Genomic DNA, 13772 nt, shown 5'->3' on the forward strand with positions numbered 1-13772 from the left:
GAACGGATTACAGTTTAAAGCCAGGAAAAGGCTACAAGGAATCTTTATATACCCCTACCTCTCAGTTTCCCAGAATGGACCATATGTGTTCCCTTTTGAGAGAGATAAGCAAAGTGTAGCTGAAGAAAGTTTTTTTTTTTTCAGCAAAACTTGGCTTGGAAAAATGATCCTAGAGGGCTTCAATGCTGTACTCCCTGACTTCCATACACTAGGCACTTCCTTTAAACGAGTTCTGTATGCCACCTTGAACATCAGGTTGACCTGAGAATACAGTTAATTCTTCACTGAATGCATTTTTCATCAGTAACGTACTTGGGCAAAATCGTGACCTGAGAATGGTCTGCTCAAGCCTCCTGTTTTCCTGACTTTTATGGTGATAAAAATGATTACTATTTTGTAAACAGTGCAAAAGGAGAAACAGTGTCTTGTTTTCAGGTCAGTGTAGAGCCCTACCTGTAAACCAGCGAACTTATGTTTTCTTACCTTAAGTTTTAAAAGGTTTTGTTCTTTCTACCTCTTTTGAGAAACACCTTCTTCCTTTATGCCTTTGCAGAAACACCTGAGAACACCTGATGTTGTCATAGGAGCAGACACTATTGTGGTAAGAAGTCTTACGTGGTTTAGCATGGTTTTAATTTATGACAAGCGTAGAAAATACTTGTATCTTTAGGTTTAAAGTTGAAGTTTGAAAACTGTCTTTACTGAGAAGTTATACCTGCAATGTGATAGGTCTCTTGGGTTTTGTGGGTGTAGGTTTTAGATTTTTTTTTTTCCCAACAAGGCAATTTTTGGGATCTTGAGTGCTAGAAGCCTTGCTGCTGTTTTTGCAGGGACGCTAGTATTGCGTAAGTATTGCCTTGGATCCTCTAGTATGTAATGGAAATTCTGTTCTCAGGCAACTGTTGACTGTCAGGGAGTCCTGACAGGACTAATCAGAAGATTATGTGAACTGTTCAACATTGCACTTTGTAGCGGGCATTGCTTTATACCTGTCATCTCCACAGAGACAGTGAACAGTTAAGGACAGAAGAAGTTGAATTACCATTTTGTTTGAGAGCTGCAGCCACTGAAGGGTAGAGTGTTGCACTCATTATGTGCTTGACACTAAATTACCTGTTCTAACAAAGTATCTGTCCTTCTTGCTCTACTCAGTAGACTCACGTTTGAAGCCCTGGCTGAATAAACGTCAATGCTGACCTCAGTTTGTGAAAAGTAAGAAAAAGCAGCACACTCACTCTGTCTTTCTGTTTTAGACTGTGGATGAGCAGATCCTGGAGAAACCAGTTGATAAGCAAGATGCATATAGGATGCTGTCAAGGTCTGTAGTTTTAAGTAAGATTCCAAATGTGTATATTAAGCTGTTTTAAAAGGAGCTGTACGGATTCCTATATGAAGAACTCCATGGACACAAATTTTTCAATCACTTCTAAGTGTAAGCCAGTTCTGCCACTGAGAAAGTTAGATCTGCTTTTATGTTACCCACAGCTGGTTGCTCTTGCCCCTTCACCTTAGGAAGCTGATCAGGGACACAATGAACCATTTTGATTTCACTTGGATTAGTTTTCAGAGTCACTTACCACAAGACTGTATGTATGCCTCAGCTGGTACAGGAAGGGGAGATACGGAAAGAAATCATGATGGGGAAGAGGACAGAACCATCACAGAAGTGGGTTGAGGCTTGACATTTAATGGAATAATATTGCATGTCCAAGAAAGTACATGGTGGTGTGTGTCCATGGGCAATTGCTTTAAATTCTATAGTTTAACTGAGGAAGAAAATCCACTTGCATCGGTGTTCTCCATGGATGGTGGACTGGTGTTTTTTGAGGCTTCTGCTCTTTTCCTAAAGGATACTTCACCCTACAAGCTTAATGTTATCTTACAGCACTCTCTCTTATTAGGAAACACCAAATAAATAACTCTAGTCACCTCCTTTCTGAAGGATGAGATATGGTGAATCCACTAGTCATGCTTTTGTTTTATGGGGGGGATACAGAAAAGGTGCACTGTTTGTTTCACCAGTTATATTCTAACTCAGGCATCTCCTAAGGGGAGATTACAGGTGGCTTGGTAGTTTTTTGAGTTTTGCTCTGTAAGTCTAATTTAGGGTTGTTTTTTTTTCTTTTTTCATTGATGACTTAGGCTGAATTTTTGATCCTTTGTGGCATGTTACTAACTTAAAAGTAGTAGTCTTAAAAAAAAAAAAGTGACAGCAGCATATGTTATTAGTAGGAGAATCCCAAGGGAGTCTGTCTGGCAAGAGATTTCTCACAACTGTTTTTGCTTTAAATCATGCCAAGTTTGGTTAGTTCAAAAATATACTTCCTTTTTTTTTTCTTACAGTGCTTAGTCTACTTCTAACACATGCAAATGTGTTGGCTTTTTTAAGTTCAGTAGGTCAGTCTCTTAATCATGGATATGAAATGACCTAAAATTTAGTTTTTTAGAACTCCTGTTAATTTTGTTCTATATGAACAGGAAAAAATGCAGACAAGATATATATTTGCATATATCCAAGGTGTCAGATTAAAATTCTCACTCACTGTTTCATTTTACAATTAATTATGCGGAATCTTACGGGGGATAGTAAGAGTGTGAGATGCTTCTGATCACATCATATAATAGCCTGGCTAATCTCTAGGAGACTATTCCTTAATTAGTCTCTTCAAAGATTCAAGTTCTCATACTATTTATTATACTTCCATTGCTTACACATTAGATTAATAAACTTAAAGCCCTCAAAATTAATCGACCACAGTGTGGCGCTCCGGAGCCACTGCAGGAGAGAGGACATGGGTCTGGGGTAAGTGAATGTAGGCTCTCTTCCTCTGCACTCTGCATCTGTTACTCTGGCTTGCCATGGGATCCCTGGGTGCCAGTCTGGATTAAATAAGTACGTAAGCTCTAGTTACCTGTCACTTGTTTAGTCTAAGTTGCATCACCTAGCTATTTATTGTCAGCTTTCAGTGAAGATGCCTGTAGTGGTAGTGTTTATGCTGATTGGCTTTTTCTTATGCATTGAAGTAGTCACTTCTCTCTATGTACACTAAATAAGCTGATACCATGGACTACTTTTCCAGACTGTGGACATTGGTACAAGTGAGATTTTGGAGACCTGAAATGACTGAATCTCTTGGTAATATTTTTTTGGTTTGCCAATGTGTTTTCACCTATAATTGAAATAATAAAAAAAAAATTACTTATTTAGGATACGTGTCAGAGCCATCAAGTGATGTATTAATACAATGGTCTGTTTCTCGGGCTGTAGTAACATAATGTAGAAAATTTTTGCACATGACAGATTTCATAAGTGTTGCTTAATGCACATTTTTTTCCCTGACAGGTTGAGTGGGAAAGAGCACAGTGTGTTCACAGGAGTGGCTATTATACATTGCAGCAGTAAAGGTACACATGTAGTTTTATTAAAACTCAGTATTTTAATTAAAAATTATCCTCATAAGAACTTCTACAAGTGAAGAGACAGGATGAAAGTTTTTCATATACAGTCTGAATTGGCTTCCTACTCAAGATAAGAATTACCTTATCAATATATAAATTAAAAACTCCCCACAAAAGCCAACCTTCTTACTGTATTCAGTTTTGACACTGGAAGAAGGATGACAAAATATAATAGACTTCAGAAATACTGACTCTGAAAGCTGTGGGACTAATTAAAAGACCAGGGTAAATTGTAGGAATATTCTAAATGAAGTTGAAGTAAGGCAGTACAAACTGTGGGACTGAGCAGAATCTGATCCATATTAACTTTATTCCTGTGTTCTTTTTACACCAGCTGATGAATACAAGCAGTTGCTGTATCTGTAGTTACTTCATTTTTCAGTAAATAAGGGAAGCTTTAGAGCCCATTTTTAGGGGATAAGTAAAGTAATGGCTTAATGCCTCAGACTGTTAATGAACTGTAGAGGGCAATACATCAATGTTCTTTATCAGATAATTTATGTAGTAAGCAAGTGGTTTTTATGAGAACTGTACCATTAATATAATTTGAGGAGTGTGGTTTGAGGGACTTCCTCTGATAATTATGCCAATATTCTTTTAGTGGAGCTTTTGCAAGGATCATTTCTCTGAAATTTCACTGGACATAGTCCTTCTGTAGACAAATTATTTACAGCTTTTAATCTTTACTGGAATGATTGCTCTTAACTCTTGTAACAGAAGTAGTCAGTGATCCAGTACCCTTACTAATATGCTAGTACAGTAGGAAGAGAACTGCTGCAAAAGAAATAAAATGTTATCAAGGGATTCCTGTGAGCAATCCAGCAAGAATAATAATGCCTTTCATTGTTTCCTCTAGGAAGGCAGTAAAGGTGCACACAACTGCAGTACTGATGCTGTGACAGCATGTCTCATTTGAAGTTTACAAATTTAAGCCACGTCATATCTAGCTGAATGAAAATACCATAAGTCTGCAGTGATTGCAGATATTCCCCAAGTGATGCAATCAATGGAAGAGTTTTCTAGATACATTTTTAGTTTTAGTTTATAATTACAATGCTGTTGTTAAGTACCACATATATGTTACAGATGGAATTTTCATCCTGAGCTGATTGGTTTTTTATCAATACTGAAAGATGTAGTAATCTGTCTTCATATGCAACAACTTTATTTCATCTGAGTCATTAAATGTTTTTTTCAACACTACCACCATTAGCAGTTGGTTAGTAGTATTCCCTTGGTCTGTATTGTGGATCTTTCTTATTCCTCCTCAAGAATTTCCACTGCTATCAGAACAGCAGTAACAGGAGATGCTGACCTTGATTTTTATAGGGAAGAGCAGAGAGAACTAACAATCTGTAATGTGCACACTCCTTTGTGCAAGGCTGTTTACTTCTAAACATGTCTTGGAAGAGCCTCCATTTGCAATGATACCAGATTAACATTGTACCACATGCAACAGGGTCCATGCCTAGGTGTGCAGTACTTTGTTGCCCCTCTGGCCTTCTAGATACAGAAGTCTGAAATAATCTTGTTATTTCTTGAGACGTGATATGAAAGTGACACTGATGGTTGCTGATGGGACTGCTGGATGCCTGTAGTACAGATACAGCTGCACATGCGCATTCAAGCATTTGTAACAGCTACATGTTTAACTATGATGTGCTGTTAAGAGTTCTTTGACAACAGTCTTAAGGTTAGAAGGGTGTTTGTAATCTTCTTTGTACTCAGTGCTGGATGTGTATGCTGGATGTGTATGGTAGCTCTGCGTAAGCATCGTTAATTTAAGAATGCATCCCACACAGGGAGAGCAACCTGCTAGCACCAAGACAGGCCTGCAGGGGTTGAAAATGCAAGCTTTTACTTTTGGGGGAAGTTATGAGCATTATTAGTCTTTCATACATCTGTGTAGTATCTTTAATTTTTCCCAAGCAAAAATGTCAAATGAATACGAACTGAAATAAAACTGAGATGTTATGCTCTCTAAAATACAATTTCTGTTTCTAGTAACACCTCTTCCTTTCTGTAGATGATCAGCTAGAGACAGAAGTCACTGATTTCTATGAAGAGACTAAAGTCAAATTTTCTGACCTGTCTGAAGAGCTCTTATGGGAGTACATTCATAGTGGGGAGCCAATGTAAGTAAGACCCTGAAGCTATTGCACGGTACCTGAGAATAGGCCTTAGGGTATGTTATTAGCCACCAGCATAAAACATTTTGTCCTGTGTTCTGTGAAATTCTGCTCTGTATATATGATAAATGATAATATGGGTGATGCAAGGTGGGTATTCTATTCTCTTGTCTAGAACTATCATTCCTCCAGGGAAAGTGAGCTACCTTTTTAGTACCCTAACAAATTTGAGAAGTGAAGACTGGTGATACACTCTGGATTAGAGCAAGCACTCACGCAATATACAATTACCTCTCTGTCCCCTCCTCTATGGCCATCCATACTGGTTACACATTTATGTGCGTACAGGTTTTTCTGCACACTATTGCAGTTCAAGTGACCATTTGTTTCTTTTTTTTAATGGCAACTTAATTTTCTGAAATCATACAAGACTTAATGATCACATGAAAAATTAAAAGAAAATTGACTGTCTTGTGCTGTTGAGGACTGGATTGAGTTCTTTTTATAGCAAGGACAAAATTGGCATATAGTATTTTAAAAGTCAGTCACTAGTGACACAGGAACTAATTCTAAAATTATATAGCTGACTTAAGGGATGAACAAGGGAGGAGGGGAAAAGCACTATCTCAAGGTAGACTGATGAGGCTATAAAAACGCTCAAAAACTTTGGCTGCAGGAAGATGGCCTTTCCCTTTCTGTTTTATTCCTGTTCCTCTTTCCAGCCAAGGATTTTCTTCCTGCTGGCAGGGTCTCTTTCTTTTTTTCTGGCTCTGTAGAAAGAGGACTGGACCATAGTAATCCTAACTGGTTTGGGCTTGTGTAATGACTAGACTTAGTTTCTGCCAGACTCTTTGACCTAGCTTTTCGTTTTGTAATCTTTCCCTTGTGAATAACTTCCAGTCTGAAGATCCTATGTGGTTTTTGGTAGCTCTGCTCTGAATGGTGGCAGTGAAACCAAAGGACCCTACTGCACTCTGGGAAAGAGATGATTACAGAGGCTGGAGCTCTACAGTTTCAGACTTAACTATAAAGTAATAAAATGTAGAATGTAAATGTCTAACTTTGTTCCCTTGTATGATTTCTCTTAAGAGTTATTTCCTTTAAAGCTATAGCAAATATATCTTTTAGATTTCAGTAATAATTACAGTCTCACAGCACAAATTAGTTCTTGGATAGCTTGAGGTTATCAGCTTTTAGAGCCTAAGAGCAAAAATCTTCCTGGTGCAGGATTACAGAAGTAAGGGGAGCTGTACTGTTCTTCTACTAGAATTAACTTTGAATATTGTTTTTAATCTATCATGTTGATACAGTTGACTCCTTTGTATGTAGTAGTTGTTCTACATTCACCAGAACTTACTAGCAGATGTTTTTCTTGTACCTTTCTACCTCTGCTCCTTTGCAAGTTCCTTTGCAAATGGAAACGCATCTCTGGTTCCATGATGTGTGTATGCTGACCGGACATCTAGCTGTTGCCTCTCCCAAGAGATAGGTGACCAAATTCTGCTTCTCCTTACCTCTGTCGTGCCAGTAGTTTTTGTTTCTCTGCTCTACAAAACCACTAACTTCATATTTAAAGGAACTAAAGGGTGGGACTTGTCTATTTGTAGATATGTGAAGTGAAGATAACTAAGCTCAGGTATCCAATTAACTAATAGTTGATAGAGTTGCAAGAAATTAGTGTACAGCTTCTAATGTATTTGAAATGATTGCTTCAGTAAAGGTGAATTTTGTTAGTGATGTATCTATGTCTTTCTGACTATTAGTGAAGCCCAGTCACTAACTCAGATGAATTCTGTCTAATATGGCTGAAATTTGTCTGTATTTCTACTAATGTGACTGTATGGGCCAAGACACATGTATAACTGTCATACATGTGTTCTTGCCTTTGGAAACCCACCTAAAACCCAACCAAGCATCACCTTTCATCTGTAGGAGCGGTAGTGCTTGTTAGTGCAACAGTGATTTATTTGGTCATTGGCTCTGTGTTGGACAATTCAGATATTGTATACATGGATATACTGTTTTATGGCATGACTAAAGTTAAAAGTCCTACAGCTAATAAAGGAAATGTGCTTTTCAGAAGTTACCTCTATTTTACCTCTTTCTTAGCATTTTTTCTCCCATTGTATTGCGTGTGGGTTTGATTGTTATTTGTGGTTGGTTTTGTTTTTTTTTTTTTTTTTTTTTAAATCAGGTGGTTTTGGCAACCACAACAGACATTTTTCTCCTAGGCCACTTCATGTATCCCCTACAACAGTCAGTTACTGAAAAATGTTTTGGTTGCAGCAGTGATCTTATTGTTTGTCAAAAGGTCTTTAAAGTGAGTTGTGTTTTTTTATTATAACGCAAATTAACTGATGCTATGCATATTGCTATAAATGAAGCCTTAAAGTTAGAGCTATGCTAATAAAAGTATCCAGTTACAAAAGCCAGTCAGATTAGCCAGAGCTAGTTATGAGAGCTGTGAAAATACTGATATATTCTGGGTTTTAGCATGGAAGATGCTTGTCGAAAAATCAATGGAACTGTTACTAAGTACATAGCCTCATGCTTTTGGATTAGAAGCTGTAACTGTAGTAGAGAATCCTACTCAGGATCCAATGCCAGAATGTAAAGTTCTGTATAAAAAAATAAACAAGATGGGGTCAATTGTGTGAATATCCTTGCTGGCAGTATGATACCACTACTTTTGATGGTCACAATGGTTTTTTGCCTTCCTGCCAGCATATACCAGAATGACTTCTTCCTGCTGGACTGCTACTTAATTTAAGAATGAAAAGACTTTTTAGTCATTAGAATATTCATAATTTAGATGGTGTAAGTCTTAAGTATGTTATAAAAGAAGGAATAATTTAAACAATGACAAAGCTATACAGTAGTGCTTAAAATGCAAAATTAAAGGAAAAGCCCCATTCCCTAGTTATAACAATTCAAAAATCCCATTTGCTGGGATGCTGATTCCTCTGTTTCTCTTGGGAGACTATCTGAAAGGGAATCCAGAAATAACTTCTAAAAATGTAGCTCTAGAAGAGCTCTAAAAAAGCTGGTTCAGATCAATCGTAAGATGAAAAATCTACAATCTTCTTTGTGTAGTAACCTTCTTTTACAAGTAGTTTGTGTAATTCCATACTATCTGAAGTTAATAGATCTGAGACTGACTGACCATTGGTTTCAAAGCTTGCTGACTTAGGCTTTCAGATTCTGGTGTTACCATGTAGTAAGCGTACTTCTAACTGCCTTGTTCCTTAAATGTGAACGGTAAAATTGTTGGGTCTACTGCAGCTTATCTGCCTGTATGCATTTCCATTCCACACAGTGGAATTTGTGTAACTACACCTAAAGACAAATTAGATTTCCAAGGTTACTTTCTGTGAAAATACATTCCTGTGCCAAATTGCTAGTATTACCATGACATCTAAGAGCACAGTGTTGCGAACCACAACTCTACTTACATCTCAGAGGGTTACACAAGAATTGGATAGGGCTGAATGGGATAGTAGTGAATTTTGTATTTGAATAGGTTGCTCCTCCCCAAGAAAGTCTTATCTTCCTGATCCTCATTTTAGGTATTCCTATCACTGAGATCCGCAAGATGCATACTAAAATCATTTGAGTTCTAAGATGTCGTCTTCAGTGTGAGCTCCTTTTGGTGCTAACGTATTCCTAAAGGCCCTTCAGCCTCTTGTGGAATAGAGCTGGGGTCAGTATGCAGCTGGGTGACCCAGTGGCAATGCTGGTCTCAGTGACGCTTGCTGTTACCTTTTTGGTAGCCAGGACTTGGAGAATGCTGGGTGACCTATGGCAACACAATCTGACCGCAGCCAGCTGATGTCCCTCCTGCTTAGGTGACTATGGCACTTGGACCTTCTGAAGCATAAAGATCTTAGGCTACTCGCACTTAGTAGAAATACTGATTCTTGTATTTATCTTGTGATTTATAAATTGAAGTGTTGAGCCTAACTAGTAGGTTTAATCCACTCTAACTTGAGTACAGTAGTCTTTATTCCAGACTCTGAAGTAGTGGTGGATTATTTGTGTTCTGTGTTACCTTTACTCTTAACCTTAATTAGGTATATGTCGATTTTGCTTTCTCTCTCCCAGGGACAAGGCTGGTGGATATGGAATCCAGGCCCTCGGTGGAATGTTAGTTGAGTATGTCCATGGAGACTTCTTGAATGTGGTGGGATTTCCTCTGAACCACTTCTGCAAAAAGCTAGCAGAATTGTACTATCCGCTCCCTAAACATAATGTACAACATAAAAAGTATGACTCTATCCCTTCCGTGGACACTTTTGAGAACCTAAGTGATGGAGAAAATGAATCTTCAAATTTCACAGAGCACAAAGGTGCTAGTAAGTTGGACAGCAGTGGGATGTGTTCCTCAGGAGTTATTTACAATTCCAAAAACAGTTCTAGTGTCAGAACTGGTTTTATGGTACCTTTGGAAAATCAGAATGGAGTGTTGGAAAGTGCAGCCAAACTTCCGTCTAAAATTCTAGAGCTGATGGATGGTTTTAAAGCTTCAAAGGTAAGGGAAAAAGTAAAACTACTCATTACATTGCTGACTGATATGATTGTTTCATTGGACTTCAATATATAGCAGGTGATGTGAAATACTTGAGCTGGGGTAAGAATATATTAATAATTAGTATAAAAGGGCCACTGAAGTACCGGCGAACCTAAGATAGCTGAAACTTCTGGTGCAGCGCAAACATTTTTTTTTTGTATTTGCTTTTATCTGTTCTATGAAATTTCAATTACCCATTTGATAAAAATTTTTGTCTCTTGAGTTGAGAGGAAAAAAAGTTTTGTGGTTTTTTTTTTTTTTTAACTGATCACAAGAGCACAATCAAGCAGGAAGTTACCTTTATATATTCTGCAAAGAAAGCATTTAATATGGTTAACTTACCTGACTTAAAACTGTGACAAGAATTGTATATATTATATTTCCTTTCTAACTTTTAATGCTTAGCATTAGAATTCTGTGGAAGATCTTAATTTTTTTATTCCCTATTAAGGAGGTTATTTTTTTATACCCTGTTTCATGTTCCAGGTATGTTTAGCTGTTAATGTCCATGCAGTATCTGATGGAGACATACACATAACAGTTTACAAACAGAAGGTCACATGCTCTGTGTAGCAGCCAAGTGTGATGGGAAATGAGTAGCTGGACATTTTAAGTGCTGCCAAGTTTTCTACTTGCAGCTCCAGTGTAGTGAAGACAATAGTGAAGAAGGTGAAGGAGAAATGAACACCGATTGTTCTAATAGATCACTAATCTCCATCAAGTCATTCACATTTTAGGAAGAGGTGAAAAAAAGGCTAAAATGACAGTGAAATGGCAAACCTGGAACTAAAGATGTAACAAATTTGAGGGGGCATGGAGGGAAACATGCAAGACAGTGAACAATGGTTTTGCTGAAACAGCAAAAAGTTGTACTTGGATCTGAAGGAAAACCATAGTGTGGTCACTGTGGATCTGCGAACGTGCTGCTTGCGGGCATGCAAAGCAGTGTTGAGAGATTTGGAATAAAGCAGCCTTGAGATTGCTGCGTTTGTGAACTTCCTTGTGTAGCCATAGGGAGCGAGTTTTGATGTATTTGAATGGGTGAGATAATTCTTAGCATTTCTTCAATTTAAGTAAAAAAAATTGGGAGAATCATCAGTATTTTGTTGTGGAGAATCATGAGCATTTTGTTGCATATTACATACACTGTTTTCAGTAATGTGATGCCGAATTTGGTTTTGTGCAGTGAAAGATGGTGGACGCAGTAAATAAAAGCAGAAGCTTTCCTTTCCCTCTAATCCAGTGTAAAATCATAGTATTAAGTGCTGAGCTTCATGTTGAACTAGTGGGAAATTTTTTTTCCTCAGGGCTTGGATCTTTGTAAAATTAATTACCAGTTGTGATGAACGCTTCCTGTGATCTGACAAAACTCATCATCTCTCCACTTGTAGAATAGGGCTAAGAGCACAAAAGCATTTAGTTTCACAAAAGCTCTCAAGTTCTATTTCATTTTGATCCTTGAGTGTTGTTTCAAGGACTTCATAAAGCAGACTCCTGCAGACGAAGATGCTGCCACCTATTTTACTCTGAACAGCTGCTGTTGCAGAACAGGAGGGGATCAGGGTTAAATCATACTTTCTCAAACTTAATATGTTCTAAATTTGCATAGTCTGATCTGTACTCAGCCCTTTGGGGTTTTTTCTTCTTTGACTCCTCCCCCCCCCCTCCTTGAACTGCAAATTACAGAATGGTAGAAAGAGTGATTTGGGTCAGCCAAGTTTTTGACCCTATCTTCTCACCTTCTCTTTCCTGTTCTTATAGTTTCCAGGTGGTATCAGCCCAGAGATTGGGCAGGTCTTGGAAGCCACGTGGTTATAGACTAGATGCAATTGGTTCAGTATTGTGAAAGCCTGGATTATAATAAATCCCAGCTATGCATTCTTATTAGAATAACAGAGGAAACTGTAAAAAGAGGATGAAGACGATAAAATATATAGACACACAGTACAAGACCTTCCTCTCAAAGTTAATCTCTTTTTCTTCATTTGATTTTTATTAAACAGAATGTCAATCCATTTTTTTTCCTTGACTGCCTTTGATTTTTAAAGTACATTATATTTGCCTGCAGTTGCAAAGAAATGGTTCTGTGATTGCTGTGTGTGCTTCCACTCTTGTGCTCTACATAAATTCCTTGGTTTTAGTGTTTTAACTGTTTCAGAATACTGAAACTGCAGAATTGCAAATTAATTTCAAATGGAGAGGTATATATTATCACATATTGTTAACTTTCCTCTCTGGTTTGGTTAGCATATCTCTACAAGTTCAGCTGAGTTTTTCAACTTAGCTGCATTGCCCATGGGTTTTTCTTCACCATCAGGCACTAGCTGTTCTCTCTTCCTCATTCCATATATACGTGTCCTATTAAGGTGTGCATGTAGTACAGTTGTGCTCTGAAGTTTTATTCTTTTTTTCCTTAATTTTTATTAAACAAAGACCAATATTTTAGCAACTGAAGCTCTTACACTGGCTTAGTGGAGCTTTCCAGTTCCTTATGTTTTGGGTAAATCAAATTTAATTTGATCTTTTGGTAGTACTTCAGATGCTTAAGAATGTTTGACCTTGTGGAACAAGCTTATAGATGGGGATATGCTAAGTACCTGAATAAAGAGGTGGTCTTCATATGAAATCTGTAGGCTGCGTTCCAGAATATTTTGAGTTCCCTTCTCTCCCAAACACCTCTGTTAAAAATTCTGTTACTTGGCTAAGATAGTGAAACCCTTTGAGAGGGAAGGAAAAGTACCATAGCAATTTTTAGGAGTTTTGTTAAACTGTGTTGCACTTCTTAAAGAACAATAGTTGTGTAGAATAATTCTAGGCAAAAGGTATAGTTCTTTTGCTTCTTGATTGCAGTCTTTTAAACACAGCATGCTAACAAATCTTTTCCTACATGTAGGCTCTGTTTGTAGCCTCTAAGCTGAAGATGTTTGATCATCTGAAAGATAAAGGTCCATTGAAGGCTGTGGATGTTGCAAAGGAGGTTGGAACCTCTGTGTGTGGAACAGAAAGACTCCTTGATGCATGTGCTGCTCTTGGATTATTGGAGAAAACAGCACAAGGTGACTTAATTTCTCCTCCCCCCAACTGCATATAGTACTGAAAGACATGTAGAACTGGAAGAGATGCTTTGAAGGTCACAGGGTCTGACTTGGTATTGTGGGTAACTTGGATTTAGGGGAAAGGGGAATGGATTGTTGCTTCTTTGCTTTCATTATTAGTGGCTGGAATTGTTTCATTTGGGGGCAGGCTTTACCTAATGAACACATTCAGGTCTCCTTTGAGGAATCCTTAGATTGCTTTTGCCCTCTGGACATAGTACTGACCAAATCTCTAAGAAGAAGTTGCATGGGCAGTCCCAGGGAGCAGTGTAATAGCTCAGATGTATCTTCTGTACTCGGGTCACAACAACCCTATGCAATGCTACAGGCTTGGGGAAGAGTGGCTGGAAAGGTTCCCCAGGCAGAAAAGGACCTGGGGATGTTGGTCGACAGCCGGCTGAATGTGAGCCAGCAGTGTGCCCAGGTGGCCAAGAAGGCCAACAGCATCCTGGCCTGTATCAGAAATAGTGTGGCCAGCAGGAGTAGGGAGGTGATCGTGCCCCTGCACTCAGCCCTTGTGAG

At 38.2% G+C, this 13772-nt stretch overlaps 1 protein-coding gene across 1 annotated transcript in view; it reads left to right on the top strand.

Moving 5' to 3' along the window:
- Positions 1 to 553: 553 nt before the first annotated feature.
- Positions 554 to 13772, top strand: part of ASMTL (acetylserotonin O-methyltransferase-like) — a gene marked incomplete at its 5' end in the record, with an annotated part of 25527 nt that continues 12308 nt past the window's right edge. The window contains 6 exons of the mRNA XM_009573493.1: positions 554 to 601; positions 1254 to 1318; positions 3344 to 3405; positions 5486 to 5594; positions 9690 to 10116; positions 13049 to 13211. Of these exons, the coding sequence (XP_009571788.1) occupies positions 554 to 601; positions 1254 to 1318; positions 3344 to 3405; positions 5486 to 5594; positions 9690 to 10116; positions 13049 to 13211 (874 nt within the window). The remainder of the gene's footprint in view (positions 602 to 1253; positions 1319 to 3343; positions 3406 to 5485; positions 5595 to 9689; positions 10117 to 13048; positions 13212 to 13772) is intronic.

The sequence above is a fragment of the Fulmarus glacialis genome, unplaced genomic scaffold (assembly GCF_000690835.1).
Source record: "Fulmarus glacialis isolate BGI_N327 unplaced genomic scaffold, ASM69083v1 scaffold22032, whole genome shotgun sequence".
NCBI classification, from domain to species: domain Eukaryota; kingdom Metazoa; phylum Chordata; class Aves; order Procellariiformes; family Procellariidae; genus Fulmarus; species Fulmarus glacialis.